General features: G+C 41.8%; 1 protein-coding gene across 1 annotated transcript in view; it reads right to left on the bottom strand.

Moving 5' to 3' along the window:
• Positions 1 to 18,408, bottom strand: part of cacna2d4a (calcium channel, voltage-dependent, alpha 2/delta subunit 4a) — a 101,477-nt gene that overhangs the window by 2,241 nt on the left and 80,828 nt on the right. Inside the window, exons 28-39 of the mRNA XM_078282244.1 lie at positions 15,526 to 15,587; positions 10,315 to 10,329; positions 9,258 to 9,302; positions 8,267 to 8,329; positions 6,679 to 6,749; positions 4,923 to 4,998; positions 4,570 to 4,622; positions 3,719 to 3,774; positions 2,840 to 2,860; positions 2,281 to 2,401; positions 1,049 to 1,164; positions 485 to 567 (exon numbers count right to left, since the gene is read on the bottom strand). Of these exons, the coding sequence (XP_078138370.1) occupies positions 485 to 567; positions 1,049 to 1,164; positions 2,281 to 2,401; positions 2,840 to 2,860; positions 3,719 to 3,774; positions 4,570 to 4,622; positions 4,923 to 4,998; positions 6,679 to 6,749; positions 8,267 to 8,329; positions 9,258 to 9,302; positions 10,315 to 10,329; positions 15,526 to 15,587 (782 nt within the window). The remainder of the gene's footprint in view (positions 1 to 484; positions 568 to 1,048; positions 1,165 to 2,280; positions 2,402 to 2,839; positions 2,861 to 3,718; positions 3,775 to 4,569; positions 4,623 to 4,922; positions 4,999 to 6,678; positions 6,750 to 8,266; positions 8,330 to 9,257; positions 9,303 to 10,314; positions 10,330 to 15,525; positions 15,588 to 18,408) is intronic.

Below are 18,408 nucleotides of genomic sequence, written 5' to 3'. Positions count from 1 at the left end.
CAACTTGAACATTGTTTTGTGAGTGTAAACCATATTTACTTTATTATACTTTATTGATGGTGAGTAATTGTGAATATTCCAATGTAGGGATAGTCAGAACAGATCCCATCCATATAGTTCAAACTCTGTTGTCTTAGGGTGGGATATGAATATTCTGAGATTATTATCCATCAGAAAGCCCTACTGCTTAAAAATCTATGTGAAGAAAATCCATTGAATTACATTTGGCTAAATGAGGTTCAGTTTTAGTTGAGATGATTATAATATGCTTACTCTGGATCAAAATGAGAGGAGAAAAATGCCTCAGTATGATGCATCATATTTTATGCGGTGTAAAAGTATTGAATTAAAACTGAAAAAATATTTGAAAAATGATTCATTAAAATATTCAATAAAACTGTTGATACTTTGTCAAAGCTGTTGCACAATGGGTGCAGACATTAGTGTCAGAGTCAGTCCTGGAGTGGACCAGTGGGAGGCTGACCTGAGGGTGGTAGGCATGGCAGGACTCGGGGCGTCGGCGGATCTTCTGTGACCTCATTCTGTCACACTTCACCGAGGCGTTATGTGCAGCGGAGTCAAGGTAAAGGTATGAGTAATACTCTTCCCTCCCTCACAAACTGCTACTAAGGTGCCAGTGAGCAAGGCACTGAACCCCCAGTGACCAACAAGAGAATGTGTGAATGTGTGGAATGACTGAATGTAAAAGCAGGGTGGTCCTGCATACATGCTTTGCAAAACACCTCCCATCCAATAGTCTAATAGTCTACACTATGAAGTATATAACGAGAGTTCAGAAGAAGTACACAAAATAAAAATATCCAATTTAACAAGTGGTTTTATCTTGTGTGGAGTCTGAAAATCAGATTTTAAAAAAAAAATATCATGATATCTTGAGAAGAACCCAATCACCCCGCAAGTAACAAGATATCATCACATTTCTTTAAACTATTGATGATACCAACAAGTATCCCCCCCCCACCAACACACACACACACACACACACACACACACACACACAGACAGGCAGCCCCATAGTAAAGGATATATTTGACTTCCTTGGGCTCCATGGTGATAGGTGGGTACTGTCTGGAGCAGTCACAGTCTGCCTGCACCACCAGCATCAACAGGTTGCTTTCTGGTATCTGCTGCACCACAAACATCCTGACACACACACACACACACACACACACACACACACAAAGACACAGACACACACACAGGAAAGAGTGCACACACAAACAAACACACACACACACACAGACAGACATGTTAAACCTCTGATGTGACACATTACATTGCTGCAGTGTCCAGTAGGGGGCGTACAGCTGAGACCAGGTAATGCACAACACCCAGCCAAGTGGCACAGATCCGCATTTTGGTTCAACTGGTTTGGCTGGTTTCTTGGCTGTCCTATTGCGTGTCAACACAAAAGTGAATTCACCCAAATAATATTTCAAGGAAGTAATGTTGCTGGACCAACTGCCTGAATCCTGCTGGTGAATACAGACTGAGCTGTAATGCCAGAGTACTGAAAACTGAAAACAATGCATCAAAGTGAAATATCTCTTTAAGTGATTTACATGATATACTGCATCTGTAGGTCGCTCTGGATAAGACCGTCAGCTAAAGGCTTAAAGTGTAAATATATTGTACGGCAGTGAGACTGAAGCAGTGTTGTGCCTCTTTTGGCCTCATGAGGGAGTTCACACTCTACCTATTATAAGAATAATACAGATGAACCACAGCACAGAAACATCTGTTTCTCTCTCTCTCTCACACACACTCAGACCCCTCCTTCTCTCTTTCTTCCTCTCCTCTCTTACTTTCTCTCTCATTCGATACCCGCCCCCCTCCTCTTTCTGCGGCCCACTGTCTGTTTTTCCATCTGTTTCTCCCGCACATTCTCTCACTCTCACATCCTTCTGCATTTTCATTCACTCTCTTAATACTCTTTCTCCCTCCTCCAATCTCTCTCACTCTCCATATGCTTCTCGGGCTTTCTCTCCCTCCAACCCTCTGTGTACCCTGATCTAACACTGTCTCTTTCTATTTATTTCCCTCCTTCTTCCACTCTCTCTCTCTCTCTCTCTCTCCCTCTCACACACACACATACACACACATACACACTCACTGCTCTCAGTATGCAGAGCAGAGCAAAGCCTTAGAAAATGGATTTTGGAGGGACAATTTAATATGACTGGTCTAGGGCTTAGAGAGGACTGCACTGCAGATTTGTGTGTATGTGTGTGTGTGTGTGTATGTGTGAATAGATCTTACTTCTGGCAGCGTCCACACTTGATGAGGCTGTTGGTCTCTTTGATTGACGGCTCGTAGACGAAGCTGGGATACTCTGTGTCACATGGCTGCAGGATGTCCACTTTCTTCTTGTGTGCTGAGGCTGAGAGAGAGATAGATTAAAGTTAGGATGTTGGAAATATGAATAATAAGTGTGTGTGGACTGTGTGTGTGTGTGTGTGTGTGTGATAGAGAGATAGATTAAGGTTAGGATGTCGGAAATATGAATAACAAGTGTGTGTGGAAGTATGTGTATGAGTGTGTGTGAGTGTGTGTGATAGAGAGATAGATCAAGGTTAGGATGTTGGAATTATGAATAATAAATGTGTGTGGAAGTATGTGTATGTGTGTGTGTGTGTGTGTGTGTGTGTGTCATTTCATTGGTGACCGACAGGCTGACAGCCTGTAAGAGGAAACTGCTGGCTACTATGACCCTAGGTACATTTACACACACACACACACACACACACACTCAAAAACACTAGTATGCACTTTTTTAACACACATGCTCTATGAGATGTGGGTGTTGATGGATACTCACACACTGTGAAAGATGACTTGGCTGGATGGAGGGATGATGAGAAGAGTGGATGATTGACAGGTCGGGAAATGATGATGATGAATGTGTGAGCGATGGAGGGATGGAGGGATGGAGATGAGCGGTGAGAGGATGAGAGGACACGATGCTGTTATTTCATGACCTTCAGGCTGGTGAGCAACACGGCTAAGGCGCTCCTGTGTTATTTGTGATGCTTTCCATATGTTTACAACAACATGAACTGACACAACATATGTAGTTCTACCATAGGCTGTGGTGCAAAGTAACACAACTGTGTGATGTCCCAAGCTGAACAGATGGATGTGTTGAAAATGATACATCTTTTTTAAGCGTGTGGGCGAGATGTTGCTTGTGAAGCGGAGGTACAGTGCTGTTTGCCCACACTTTCCACTTACAGTTTATAACTAAAGGGATAATGTCATTTATTTTATTTCGCCACACATTTTTGGGGAAAAAGTTTCAACAATTGTCCCTCAGTTTTCCTAAATTGGTGGGTTTGCATACCTCACTGAGTCTGCACACGCGCACTTTAATATTCAAATATTATTTGGGATACTCAAGGATTCAGTTGAAGACCATGTAAATGCCATATGTAAATGGAAAATATGGCATTTGGCATTATTCATATCGTTTGGCATATCCTGATTATTAAAAACCCAAATGCAACAGCTGGGATACTGTGAAGCAAGTACACATTTGATCCTGTTTGCTGCCGTTTTTTCATTCTGTACCAGTTCTGTTTACATGGTTGTATTGGCATGTATACATGGTTTAAACATGTATAAAGGCACATTTGTGAGTAAGATGCACGGAAACAGCGCATGACCTCAACTGGATACATTCCTCTCTGTGTGAGCTCACCGTCAGCGAAGTGCTCCTTGTGCCAAAAGCCACAGATATTAAACTCCAGGAGAAACCTAGTGAAGAGGAGAGAGAAGAGAGAGAGAGAGGGAGTCAATTAGCCGGCCATCGTTATATACCGCAGCAGATTGCAAGCAGATTTCAAAAACTGGGCCAGGACCCAAAGTTGTGTCATGGGAATATTAAAATGGGTCCTCAAGTTATTCAGGGGTAATTGGTAGCTTTGGTAGCTGATGTTTTTTTTTGACTGGATAACCAGCCTAATGTTTTATGAAGCTGCTGTCTGTGTCATGTTACTTTAGCCGTCCCAGGTCGCTGCACTGGAAGTTGAAGCCAACGTTCTCCTAAATAATACAAGGTCCCTTTTTAATCCTCTCATGATCCAACTTTGGTTCTTGGCCCAGTTTTTGTGAGCCACTGATTTATGATATGAGGATAACCTACAGATGCTCTTTAAGACCGGGTCAAAACATGGACAAGAAGTTTGTTTCTCTGATAACAACCATGCTCTGCACAGAAGCCCCGGGAAATGGCAAGATATCAGAATCAGTCACATTTTTTCACTACAGTTGATGCCTTGACATTTGCTATGTGCATAACATATTGTTGTCAACCTAGGAATGGACTTTCCATTGCTATTTCAGAAAAGCATCAAGTTGTGTTTTGTGATATATCAGCAGAAAACAGTTCTCCCCATGCAATTCAACGTCCAGTGAATCACTGTTTACCGGTCATAATTATGGATTTACTGTAGGGTGTAACATAATAGCAGATTGCTACAAAATTTCCCTTTAATTCGGAAATAACAAAAATGGCAACAGCCAACTCTAGTTGCCCCTGGCAACACTTACAGTAGGAAGTTGGAGAGGAACCACTTGAGGGCTGAAGCCAAACCATAGAACGGCTGGAGAGAGAGAGAGAGGAGAGAGAGAGAGAGAGAGAGAGAGAGAGAGAGAGAGAGAGAGACAGGCAGACAGAGAAAAGAAGAGAAAGGAAGACAGAGAGAGAGAATGGAAAAAAGGCATACAGAAAGAATAAAAGAGACACAAAGGGATAGAAGATAGAAACAAAATGAGATACGGAGAGAGAGAACATAATCAGTCAGAGAAAACAAAACTAAAATTACTGCACAACTGATTGGATGATTAATTTGTAGAGATAATGCTCAAACACACACACACACACACAGAGTGAGTATACATACACTGAGAAGCGGACGGGCGCTGTTCACAGAATGCGAGTTCATCTTACACATGGCCTGGTAGTCGAACAATGACACCCTGATGGAACACACACACACACACACACACACACACACACAAAACCTTATGTTGGTGGTGGTATTCCATTGATTTACATTCATTCAACTATAAGCCCCAGTTATATGTCTAACCTTAATCCTTATACAAACCCTAACCTCTAACTTAAAAAAAAAAAAAGGAAATCTGACAAGAAATGAAAAATCACCGCTCTGCTAGAATGACCCTTTTTAAAGTGAGGACTGACCCAATGTTCCTTATTTTTCTATACTGTTGGGAACGTTTGGTCCTCACACAGGTAGAAGTACAAGAACACACAAACACACAAACAAATTTGCACATGCATGCACATAAGTATGCTCTCTCTCACACACACGCACACACACACACACACACAGGCACATGCATGCACCAAACCAGTTATGTAATATCCTGTGTCAAATGAAGCGTGGAGAATTCTTTTAGCTGTTTAAAAATAGCACATCACTCATGAGATTTCAAACATAAAAGATGGGTGAAAAGTAACGGGGAGAAAAAAAAACCATCCAGAGCAGCCATAGAAGCTCCATGGGGAGCGGAGGGGGAAAACCTTAGATATCTATAAGACACAGATCAAGATGAGTGAATGAACTGCCCCGGGCGCAGAGAGAATGGAACAGTACAACACACAGCAAAAGCTATGCTATTATATAGCAATAATAACAAAGCTTTTAAGTCCCCATAATCCCAGCAAAGAACGGCCTCTAGGCTATGGCTTTCATACAGCCGATGCATACCAATGCATGGGTACCGACTGATAAGATAGATGCATAAGAATTAAAACGAGAAGAAAACAGGAAAGTTTGCAGACTAACTCCCTGGTTAAAACCCACGCATCGTCGCAACCAGTTTCAGTTTCATAACAAAGTTCATGAGTCGGACTCGAACACGTGACACTCTGAGCACGACACACTCGCCAGGCTGCTGGCCACCAGGACTGCACTGCACCTTCTGGCCACAGAGAGGCGCTGTGATATTGAACGGATTAAAACATTGGACTCTCTCCTGTGGCTCACACTGGCCCTGGTCAGGACGAGGTCGCTCCCCGCTGTCTGCTATTTTTACCATTCTTAGCACTGTACACACAGGCTGTACAGAGAACATCTTTACTGCTGTGTTTTGTGAGCGGATGAGTCAATCACCTGCTCCTATCCATATCTGTATCCGGATTTAGTAAATAACAGAACTGTTTACCTCGCTCATTCATGACCCTCTTAAGCAGTCAACATTTGCCAGAAATGTCTATATATTCCAGGCAGAACCGCAGCAGGTCGACTTTCACACACATGCTGGGATGACTAAACTCTAAAACTAAACTCTCTGCTTCGTTTTTGACTGAAGCTCGGCTGTTCCTAGTCCTGAAGCCTTCAGGGTCTGATCAAACTCCATACCTTAAAGCCTAATCTCTGCCTCTGCAATATTGGAAAAACATAAGGATTGGAAAGTCTTCTATGGAATTGTGGCACCTACAGTACTGTCTTTACTGTATTGTCTTTATTATTGTCAAATTATTCTCTTTATTTAATATAATTTTGATGAGGCAGAGAGACAGACAGATGGGTATACAGAGTGACAGACAGACCAACAACAAACAAGTCAGCCAGCTACTCAGACAGACTCAGACAACAACCGGTCGGTCAGCCAATGACAGCCAGGCTTTACCGTTTGAACATGCCCATCCTGATCAGTGTGGTCATCACTGATCCGTCGACCTCGCCAAAGAACCTCCCCGCCTATCAGGAGAGAGAGAAACCAGATAAACACGGTGTTCGAAGATCTGAGCGGTTACAAATATTACATTCATGTCATGATAAACAAATAAATAGAATCAACTCTCCTCAATGGTGTACTTCCTTCATTCCCTCCTTCTTTCCTCCTTCCTTTTCCTTCCCTCTTTGCCCTCCATGTGAACTGTGAGGTAAATTATTCATCCAACTAATTTCTGTCTGTGTAATGTTTATGATGTGTGTTGCCTCTCATTTTGAATGTGATTTGTAAGTTTCTAAGTGGTGTGAGTTGATTTATGTCATCATGTCATGTATTATACAGGATTTTGTTGTGTTTGTGTTGTAGTGCTTTCTCTAATATTCATTCAGTAGTGGGGCACTTTTTGGGAAAACGGGATATTATCCTTCCACCCTATTTTTACCCAATTTCCAAACAGATATAGGTGGTTTTTACTTGTTCATATTTTTTGATTCAAGAGTTTATTTTTTATCTGAGTTGATCTGGTCACATGCCCACCTTTTTTTTTTTTTTTTTTAACCCTGTGCACATCAATTTGTCTGTTGATTATATCATCCAATTTGATATGCTTTTTTCTGCTCAAATTAATAATATTAAAAACTAATACATATCACAGATTAAGATCCATATAAGATAGGTTTAGTGCTGCATCCTGCACCAGAAAACATCCAATATTATATGGATGTTTATGGCTTACAGAACTGAATGAAACAGGCACAGGACACAAAAAAATCACCTTAAACTAGCACTGCTACAGCCAAATTACAGGGCGCACTGCTGCTCTGTGCTTTTTGTTGTGTTGCATAATTGCAGGCTGGGGAGCGTTGTTCCTTGCACCTCTTTATTGCGATGCTACTTAGGCAGTTGCTGTGATTCATGAACACCGACTCATTTTGCTGCTTGCACTTATTGTTGTTAGTTACTCTGGTTATGGGTAAGTTGAAAGGTTAAAATCTGAATATGTAAATGTAAAAATGATACATCACTGCAGTATGTCACTGCTGTTGGGTAAAAAAAAATATCTGCAAAAGAGTATGTTTTTCAGAAAATGAAAAGAATACTGATTTTTATCTTGTATATTTTTGAAAATATAAAATTACATTTTAACAGGTTTTGAGGGCTCAATGGTCATAAAAGTCACTCAACACATACAGTAGATAACCATGTAAACAGGTAAGGCAACGGAAAATGCCAAAATAGCGTTTATGTGTGTTAGGTTGTCTGTTGGATACAGTGTTCTGCACCGTTGGATAACAGGTTCTCAACCTGGGTGTTGGGACCCTTGGAGGGATCACATGGGGATTTTGGGTGGTCGTGAGATATATTACTGAATTTCACAGAATGATGCTTGGTTTTAGTTTCTAAGTATTTTTTCTTGTTAAGTGATGAGTATTTGCAGGTGTGAGGGTTCTTTCGCAATTAATCAAGTGAAATAGACTGAAAAGCACTTCAGTATTTGTGTGTGTACATGCATGTGTGTGTGTGTGTGTTGGTGTGAACTCACATCATTGCGCTCTTTAGAAATGAGGACGAAGCCATTATTGTCAATCACGTAGCAGGCGATGTCCTGAAAGAGAGACAGAGACAGGGAGAACAATTACACAGGTAAGGAAAGCTAATAATCTGTCCCAAAAACCGTTTACAAAGACAACAAATATAAAGCACTCAATGACTTCACCACTGATGTTATACAATGATGAATTTGTAAATACTTTAACTGTGCACTAAATGCATTCCTCTTAGTGGCTGGAGGTGTTCAGCCACCACTGAGCTGGGTTTTGTATTTCAGAGGTTTTGTATTTTGTATTTCTTAAAGTCACACTGAAATGAAAAATGACCTTTTCGCCTTTCTAGCCCATTCTAATTATCATACCATACACCTATTTGACAATTTATACCCACAAAAATGAGAAAAATGTTATGTTATTGTGTTTTTATTACTTTTACTTAGCGTTTAGTGGTGACTTCATTGTGTACCAGGAGGCGATATAAAAATTCCAACCAATAAAACCATCATGGATTTTTGAATCCCACCCCTCCGCCCCTCCCATCAAATTAAACTGCGTTTCTCTCCCTAACTGATATCCCATTGGTTTACACTTTTGAATGATCCCTCCTCGCATTATGTCCCGTCCCCAATATCCTGTTTCAACCAGAAATACATCACATTAACGAAGCAAGATGCTCTCAAAATGTGGTTTCATTGTGACTTGACGTTTCTCAGTTAGTGGGGATGGGACGCTCTTCTCTGCTGCAGCCCCACTTCATGATTTAGGCTCATAAGACAGGTGTATCTTTACATAGAAATCTTGCCAAGCGCAGCTTTAAGTCTTCTGTGCATGGAAGAGCGCTATAGAGAGAATGTGGAGTACGGTAGGATTCTACACTGCCACCACTTTAGTTGCATAACCTCCTCAAAGTAAACTCATAAATTCATGCTACACTGAAAATTGATACATAATGTATATAGGACAGAAACAGAGGGATATACTCACAAAGCTGTCACAGCGAAGAGGACAAACTCCTTCTATGTTGGAACACTGGAGGGCAGATAGACAGACAGAGAGACAGACAGAGAGAAAGACAGAGAGACAGACAGAGAGACAGAGAGAGAGACAGACAGAGAGACAGGCAGAGAGACAGGCAGAGAGACAGGCAGAGAGACAGGCAGAGAGACAGGCAGAGAGACAGACAGAGAGACAGACAGAGAGACAGACAGAGAGACAGACAGAGAGAAAGACAGAGAGACAGACAGAGAGACAGGCAGAGAGACAGACAGAGAGAAAGACAGAGAGACAGAGAGACAGACAGAGAGAAAGACAGAGAGACAGACAGAGAGACAGACAGAGAGACAGACAGAGAGACAGGCAGAAAGAGAGACAGGAAGAGAGAGAAGAAGAGAGAGAAAGGAAGAAGTTCAAACAGAAAGTGTTTTGAAAGCGTGTCGCAGTTAGAATTTAACAAGCTGAGGAAGGATTTTCACTCTGAGAGAATGGATGTGTGTGAAGGTGTGAGTGCGACGTGTGTGTGAATGTAATGTGTGTGTGTTTATGTATTAAGTATGTGTGTTTGGATGTGTGTGCGTATGTGAGAAAATGATGCAGCTGTGAGCACATGCTCTTTCTGTGAGCAGGCGTTATGTTAGTGTGTGTCAGTGTGTGTATGTAAGCATATGTCTGTGAATATGTGTGTGTGTGTGTGTGTGTGTGTGTGAGAGAGAGAGCGAGAGAGAGAGAGAGAGAGAGAAGGTGATGATTTGTGTGTGATATGTCTGATGATCTGATGGGCTGGTGAGAGTGTCTCGTTTGCAAATTTGCATGTACATGTACATGTGTGTGTGTGTGTGTGTGTCTGCATGTGTGATTTCTGTGCGTCTGTGAGTGTGTGTCTGATCTGTGTATCCGAGGTGTGAGGCTGTGTTCACAGCGCTCAGCAGGTGCTGAAGATGTTAAATTTGGTTCAGGAAAAAAAAAAATAAAAAAGAGTAGAGCGATGTTGAAAAAAAAAAAAAAAATGAGAAGAGTGACAAGAAGAGGAGAAATGAATACTTACATCTGTGTCATTCGGCTGAAGAGGAGACACATTGAGAAGAGGAGAAAGGAGAAGGAAAGAGAGAGAGAGAAGGAGAGATACCAGGAGAGGAGAAGAGACAGAGAGAGAAACAGTTATTCAATAAATCAACACTATAGATGATGTGTAAATCTATAGAGTATTGACCACACCGTCTGCATTCTCATATTACTGTTGTTGGTTGCTGTTGTGAAAAACCATGCATCTGCAAAAAGTAAGTTTCTCAGGAATGAAGAAAACTACGCTGATTTTTTTTCATGTGTTTTTGAAAATCTCCATTGTGCTTTTAACAGGTTTCAAAGGCCCAGGGGTCAAGAAACTCATTCGACACATCAATGACCATGTACAATTTCAATTAAAGTAAGATAAACACAAAAAAAATGCAGCTAGGTGCTTTCTCCGCAACAGTAGCGATTTACTGTACAATGACTACCAGCCTTTCCGAGAAGACGCTTTGGCAATAACTGAATTGAACTGAATAGAAAGCTCTATCCTCACAGTCTGCTGAACTGCAAGTTTCACTATATAAAACGTCTACTTACTTTTTTCAATTTCTATGTAAATTTTACTGTCTAACAGTCCCGTTCCTCCGTCTGTGGAGTGGGAATGTGTCCAGGTGTGAATAGTCAACTTCATGGTCACTTCTATGTGCCTTATGTCTATGTGTGTGGTCCTGTCTATAGACCGTATGTCTTTGGTCTCATGGTCAGGGTATATAGAGCGTGTCGAAGTGTGAATGGGACAATCTATCATCCTTTTCATTCCTATTACAGCAAAGTGTCAGTCTCTCTCTCTGTCTCCCATCACTGCCCTCTGAAATATATTGCAATTCCAACGGACTGGCAGAAATGAAGAGTCCTTTTCCAAATGCTGTGTATTAATAGCTTTGCTTGATGAAGGGCAAAATTTGTAGGAAACAGCATTGTCTCTTGCTGTTAATTAAATATTTACAGTGGATTGCCAATGTGAAATAAAGCCTTTTAAATTTTGTTCATCACAACAGAGACTCGGACCCTCTCTTTGCTTTTTCTAACGCATCCCAGGTTATTTCTGATCCCCTGTATGAGCAATAATTCTATATCTCACCCCACCCACTTTTCCTGAGGGACCCAAGCCAGGTTTCTATGTGGGTGCTCACCCTAGTTTGATAGAGATGGTTCCATCAGATCCTATGTTGGTAAATGTGTCTTGTCTGGGAGCTACAGAGGGAGTCGAGGTGTCGGTGAGAGCATCAATTATCACTCTCATTCCCAGAACCTCCAACTAACAGCTTCTCACTGCAGCTGACGATCCCACTGTCTGCTCAGATACACACTACAACTCAGAGTGAGACACACACACACACAAACACGCACGCACACACACTGTAACCGTACTATACTATACTATGTTATACTAAAGCCTGGAGAGTTTTGTTGAGTATTACATAGCATAAAAACATTTTGAAGACACCCGTTTGCTCCTTTACTGCATTGTAATAAAGCCATTCATTTATTCAAATCTCATTTCCCATTTATTCTTGTTTGTGAAAGGCAGCGATAACAATGGAAAACATCATTTCTGTCGTCGTGATTGCAATGGAGAGCGAACTAGCAGATCAGTTTTCACCAAGAGACAGTTACTAAGTTGCTATCTGTTGAGAATGACTCAAGCCATGACAAGCGTCTCCAGTGTCTGCATATTTCTTTGCAAAGTTGTTCAGGTACTTCTGTTTCGTATTTATAAACAAAAAAAGAAACACAGACATTGTATGCAAGACACACATGGGATTACAGAGACAGAGAAACAGCTGAGTCTTGTCCATGAGATAAAGAGCATGTCAAGGTGTGAATGGGAAAAATCTATCATCCTTTTCATTCCCATTACCATCAGCTCACAGCCTCTAACTGCATCTCCCGTCTCTGTCAGCTGAGACAAAATGCAGCAGCAGCGGACTGTGAGAGATATATAGGGCATTACACTGTAGGATTCACACTGTAAAATTTAGTGCCATATGGATCTTTATAGGAGTCTCGTTTTATAGATTCAACTAAAATAGGAACATAACTTGTCAGTGGAGCAAGGTGATGAAGTGCACACACTGGAACACACACACACACACACATGCACACACACACACACACACACACACACACACACACACACACAGAGACAAGAGAGCAGAGTGTGCTGTACATTGATGTCAGAACCTTTTCCTATTAACATTCTGACTGATCCCCATGAGGCCATAGAGTTCATGCTTTATTCTCATCCTCAATGATCCATAATTCATCACCTAATAACATGTTATTCTATGTGCATAATTGAGTAAGTTAGGTGGTTGACCTTTTACGGCTATAGGGTCACAGGTTTCCCTTATTTAACTCTTCCGCTGAGATCTCACTTAATCCGTAATGCGCTTGTTTTGCTGCAGACCTTGTCGCTCAAACACATTAAGATGAAGCTGATTAGATGTGGTTAGTGATTGTAGTATCACAGCATAAATTTTCACGCAACTCTGATTCACTGATGAAATATTTTTATCACAAAAACTTCACAGCAAGGTCGTGTAAGAATCAGGGCGAAACAACTTTTTGTTGAATTTTTGCATGCATTATCAGTAGAAAAAATTGAATGTATGCAACACCTTCATCGCCACGCTATGCATCTGCAATAGAATGAAGTGGCGGGAGTGGCATTCTCTCATTTAAAATGAATGAATTTCCAATTGAGAGTAACATACTCAGTGCATTAAATGTGATCCTGGCCTTAGGCAGCCAAAATAAATGTGTTTTTTGTTGTATTTTTTCTGAACACATGGGATTCAAACCCACAGCACTGGCAGTACATGGTATGCAGCCCCCTGCTCCACAGTGACACCCCTCAGCAGCAGAAGTCTTTCTAGGTAGATGGCTGTGGCTGCCATGTGACCTGTTATTGTATTCCACTTCCTATTGGACATGGCTGATATATTTCATCCTGAATTTACAGCAGGTATCTTCACCCTGGAGGGAGCTGAACACTTTAAATAGACCGTGGAGAGGATTTCACACACTTGCACGCACACAAGTGTACACATTCACAGGTGCGTGCACGCATGCACATATACACACATGCACATACACAAACAAGACAGCACATAGGTGCAAACACACACACGCACGCACACACACACACACACATACACACACACAAAGCCTATGAAATAAAGATGCTTGACACTGAGTACATGACAGGAAGATAAGATGCTTATGTAAGGTATCAGAGGAGAGGAGAGGAGGAGAGAGAGGGAGGGTTGAGGAGAGAAGAGGAAAGGAGGAAAGGAGGGGAGAGGAAAGGAGATGAGGAGGAAGGGGGGGTAGAGAGGGAGGAGTGAGGAGAGGAAAGGAGGAAAGGAGGAAGGGAGAGGAGATGAGATGAGAGAAAAGGTGAGAAAGGAGGAGCGTGGAGACAACACTCATGTAAATGAGGATGACTGTACATAGTATAAATCTAGTGGATAATAAGGCTACTGGAAGTGGTGCTAATGACTTTCTAGTTGGTGAATATGGACATAATAACACACTCATGCACAGATGGCTATGCATATGGTCCCTGTCAACATGACACACACATTAACATTAACACACACGTACACATACATGTGTGCTATCTCTCCTTCACACCTCCACAGACACAAATACAAACACACACACACACACACACAGTGGGGACACCAGTTGGGAGCTGCTGAGCAGAGCTGTGGTAGCTATCCATCATTTACTGGCTAGCCAGCAGCCTTAATGCTCTTTTAACTGCTGTCATTTACAACCATGGGAGCAGGGGAGGGGAACGGCCCTGCTATCATACACCTGCCACAGCAAAAGCGTTAAGCCAAATTAAGCAAGTTTTCCCTAAAGAAAATGCTTTCTTCAAGGGGAAAATCTCTAGGACTACATCTCTCCACTGAAAACGTGTGATAGTAAGACTCCATTGAAATCCGTACTGATCAAATTCTTTGAGGAGCATCTAGATCATGTGGCAGTCAAACTATCCAGTGAAAACAACACTTATGATAACCTTTAATCTATCAATCATAATAGGCGGGGCGGCCATTCCTTTAATGTGCAGTGGTATGAGAAACACTGCATTAAGCTTTGAATTAGGCAAAGTGCACAGTATACCATCCTCTTTTAATTGCTGTAATTACCAGCTAATGAAGCAGAGAAGGGCATTTGATTGGCACTAAAATACCTTTAATGGCTCAAAACAATACCTATAATCGTCATTGTCATAGGATAATAAATGGAGGCGGTGGTTAAACAGACATCCCTGTAACAAAGAGGCAACAGGTTCAATCCCTGAAGCAGCCAATGTGTTCATCAATAGCTGTGTCTCCCATTGATGTGCCCTTAAGCAAGATATTGAACCTCTACCTAATCTCTCACTGGAAGTCGCTCGGGATCAGAGTGTTGGCTAAATACCTAAAGTGTAAATGTAAAATGTAAATGCCAAATCAAGACAATGACATGTGACACAGGTTGGAGTCAGACACCAGAATGCTCCAACGTAATTCTTTTCATCTGACCTGGAAAATAGACTATTAAATGTTGCTGTATGAGAGCAGTCATGTGTTTTTTCCAGTGCTGCAGATGGACACAAATTATAAGAGTTAGACAAGATTGGAAAAAATTGTCTGGAATATCTACACTGGGCCTAATGGGATGCCTTGACATGTTGAAATTTAGGCTGTTATTTTACTTCACCAGATAGGAGTCATTATGTAGAGAGGAAGAGTTTCTGTATTGGACCACCTGAACAACAGCCTGTCTGTGCTGTTAGCATTCCTCATTCAAGGTAATTGGTACAATAACTGCAAACACAGCCAACATTATTCACAGGTTACAATACAGAGTGCTACCATAGCTAACAAGCTGTTTAACTGGCCAGCAGCTGAAAGATAAAAATACAATACAAATAAAATACAATATATTTATTACATTAATCAGCTACAGAACTGCATTCCTGAGCTGGTAGGGATTCAGTGTTTTGCTCAAGGACACTTCAGCAGGGGGGTGCTTGCTGATATGGGGGCTTAAACACAGGTCCTCTGGTTGAAGAGCAGTCTCACTACTCACTACAGCACTCTGCTGTCCAGCTGTGTATTTCACAAAAATCTGCAAGAAATTTTGTAGTGAGAAACATTGGCATCACATTCAGCCACCGTGTACTGACCTGAGCTGCGATGGCCCAGAACCTGGACTCAATCAGCTCCAGAGTCATCTGGATGCCGATGGCTGCACAGAGAGAGAGAGAGAGAGAGAGAGAGAGAGAGAGAGAGAGAGAGAGAGAGAGAGAGAGAGAGGTCAGTTAAGTACAGTAAAATAACAGCAGAAACAAAGAATAGGGGAGGCCGGGGAAGGAGGAAGAGGGAAAGGAGGGCAGAGGAGTAAGGAGAAGGTTGGATGAAGAGGAGGGAGATGAAGAAGAAGATGAAGAGGAGAAGGATGAGGAAGTAGAAGAGGAATGGACGGACAGACAGAGGACTAGAGGTGAAGGAGAAAGAGAAGAATGACAAAGAAGAGGAACAATTGGCAATGTGTAGTAATAGTAGTAGTAGCAGCAGCAGTAATAGTAGTAGCAGTGGTAATAGTGGTAGTAGTAGAAGTAGCGGAGTAGTGGTAGTAGTAGCAGTAGTAGTAACAGTAGCAGTAGCAGCAGTATTAGTAGTAGTAGTAGAAGGAAGAGGAGAAATTTAAATTGCAGCACTTATGCAAATTTAGACTGAAAGACAATTAATGAGCCGGGATCTCAGGGTGAGAGACTAGATCTCTCATTTGGCTCCCAGGCTCAAAGAGTGAGGAGGCCAAGCTGTGGAGATTAGCTCAGTCTTCAGAACTCTGAAAATCCTTTTACAGTAGCCGGCCTTCTGAGATACAGTATACTGCTGTGCGAACTGGTTATTCTTAGACAGTGTGTGTGTGTGTGTGTGTGTGTGTGTTGTCAACCTCTGCCTACAACATAGCACTCACTCACAAAACATTAAGCCTAGGATAAGTGTGTGCTTGTTACACACACACACACACACGCCGTGGCAGAGTGATTGCTTGTGTCAGCTTAGGGCTGCACGTCAGCATCGCAGTCAGCGTGGTAATGCTAAAAAGGAATTGTAATTGCATAAGTTCTCAATGCAACACACACACACACACATACACACACACACACACACACACACTGCAGCGGAAGATATGACACTTCACATTAGCATCAAAGACTCAACGTTTTTCTCCCAGCATGCTTTGCACCACCACTCGGGGATAGCCTCCGCGGTGCTCACAATGCACTACACACAAAACTCACAAACACGCATGAAGACAAACATATGCATGCACACACACACTAACACACACACACACACATAAATTCACCTCACACATCATTACGCTAATATACACACATATACACACACAAGCACGCACATGTTTCTGACCATGCACACTTGCACAAAGTGCTGTGCACAAACACACACACACACACTCACACACAGAAAGGTCATTAAAAGAACGCAGGCACTGTACAGTGTAATCAAAGGAAAATATTAATTGATGTAATGGAGTCAGGTGGCAACAGTGGAGAGAGAGAGAGAGAAAGAGAGAGAGAGAGCGAGAGACAGAGAGCGAGCGAGAGAGAGAGAGAGAGAGAGACACACACACACACACACACACTATTTATGATTTTTTTTTAGCATTGCTGCCGGTCTACACTACAATGAGAAAGAGAGCCTAAACTGTTTGAGAGTCAGTTTAGTACAGTTTTCTGTGATCACTGAGAACTCTGAACTGTCCTGATGTGGTAAACTCCACCCGCCTGGTACTCTGAGCAGGTCAAAACAAACACTAACAATGATTTGCAACTACTTTTTCACCTGTAGGTCTGGTCTCTTTTCCTATTCTGGGTAGGATACATAAGACACTTTTGAGTTGGATCATCACAAGCCTCCTCCTCTATTCTATTCTATTCTACATGTACTTTTCCATGGTTCCTGATGTCCAGCTAGGAGTTAAATGGTTGGGGGAAACACTATGTGACCCTATAGCTTTAGCCTTAAAAGGTCGACCACCTAACTTACTCAATTATGCACATACACTAACATGCTATTAGGTGATGAATTATGGATTATTGAAGATGAGAATAAAGCATGAACTATATGCCCCTATGGGGATCAGTCAGAATGTTAATAGGAAAAGTTTCTGACACCAATGCACAGCCCTCTGTCTTCTGCCTGAGTGTGTGTGTGTGTGTGTGTGTGTGTAGTGTGGATTCGGTCCGATCTTGAAAATCTGTCATAATGCCGAATCGTTGCTGTAATGAGCCTGGAGTCAGTCATGTACACAGAACATTTTCCAGTGTTAATGAGTGTTGATGATTCAGTGAAAATCATTTTGGGTTGACAAGTGTTGATTGGAAAGATATTTGTTCTCTCACGGAGCTCATACGGCTGTGGGGATGCTGTTCAAAACTATCAAAAACGTTAAGTTAACTCTGGCACAGTGTTGATTTTTAACTGACGATTGTGCTGTATGTGCTTTGCTTTAAACACTTTAACTTTATCACCTTGTTACATGTACATTGTACAATGTAGTTGTCATATTATTTGATTATTCTCTTTCTCTCTCTCCATATGTGTCTATGTTGCCACATTTTCTCTTTATTTCTTTCTTTCGTTCTTGTACATAGGGCTGTCGGTGAGAAAGATAATTCATTGTAAGGTCCCTGGTTTGTATCTCTCTCTTTCTCTCTCTCATATGTGCATACAGTGTACTCTGTCCCTGTCTTTCTCTGCTGACCCCCCCACCACCTCCCACAGGGGCTAGTGACCTTGAAGCCGTCTCCCTCCACAGTAATCTCAGATAAAGTGTAAGAAGGCCATCATGGACGGCAGCAGTAATCTGCCTTCTCTCCCTCTCTGAGTTTAAGAGCGATAGGCCAAATCTAATTAAAACCATCACACTGATCCGTGTGTGTTTGTGTGTTTTTGTGTGTGTGCTGCAATAGAGTGTTTTTGTACATAGTATGTGTGTGTGCAAGCGAGTGCATCGAGTGTGTGTTCAGTTTGCG

Source organism: Centroberyx gerrardi, chromosome 24 (assembly GCF_048128805.1).
Source record: "Centroberyx gerrardi isolate f3 chromosome 24, fCenGer3.hap1.cur.20231027, whole genome shotgun sequence".
In the NCBI taxonomy this organism is placed as follows: domain Eukaryota; kingdom Metazoa; phylum Chordata; class Actinopteri; order Beryciformes; family Berycidae; genus Centroberyx; species Centroberyx gerrardi.
This window is presented reverse-complemented; position numbering and strand designations above follow the sequence as displayed.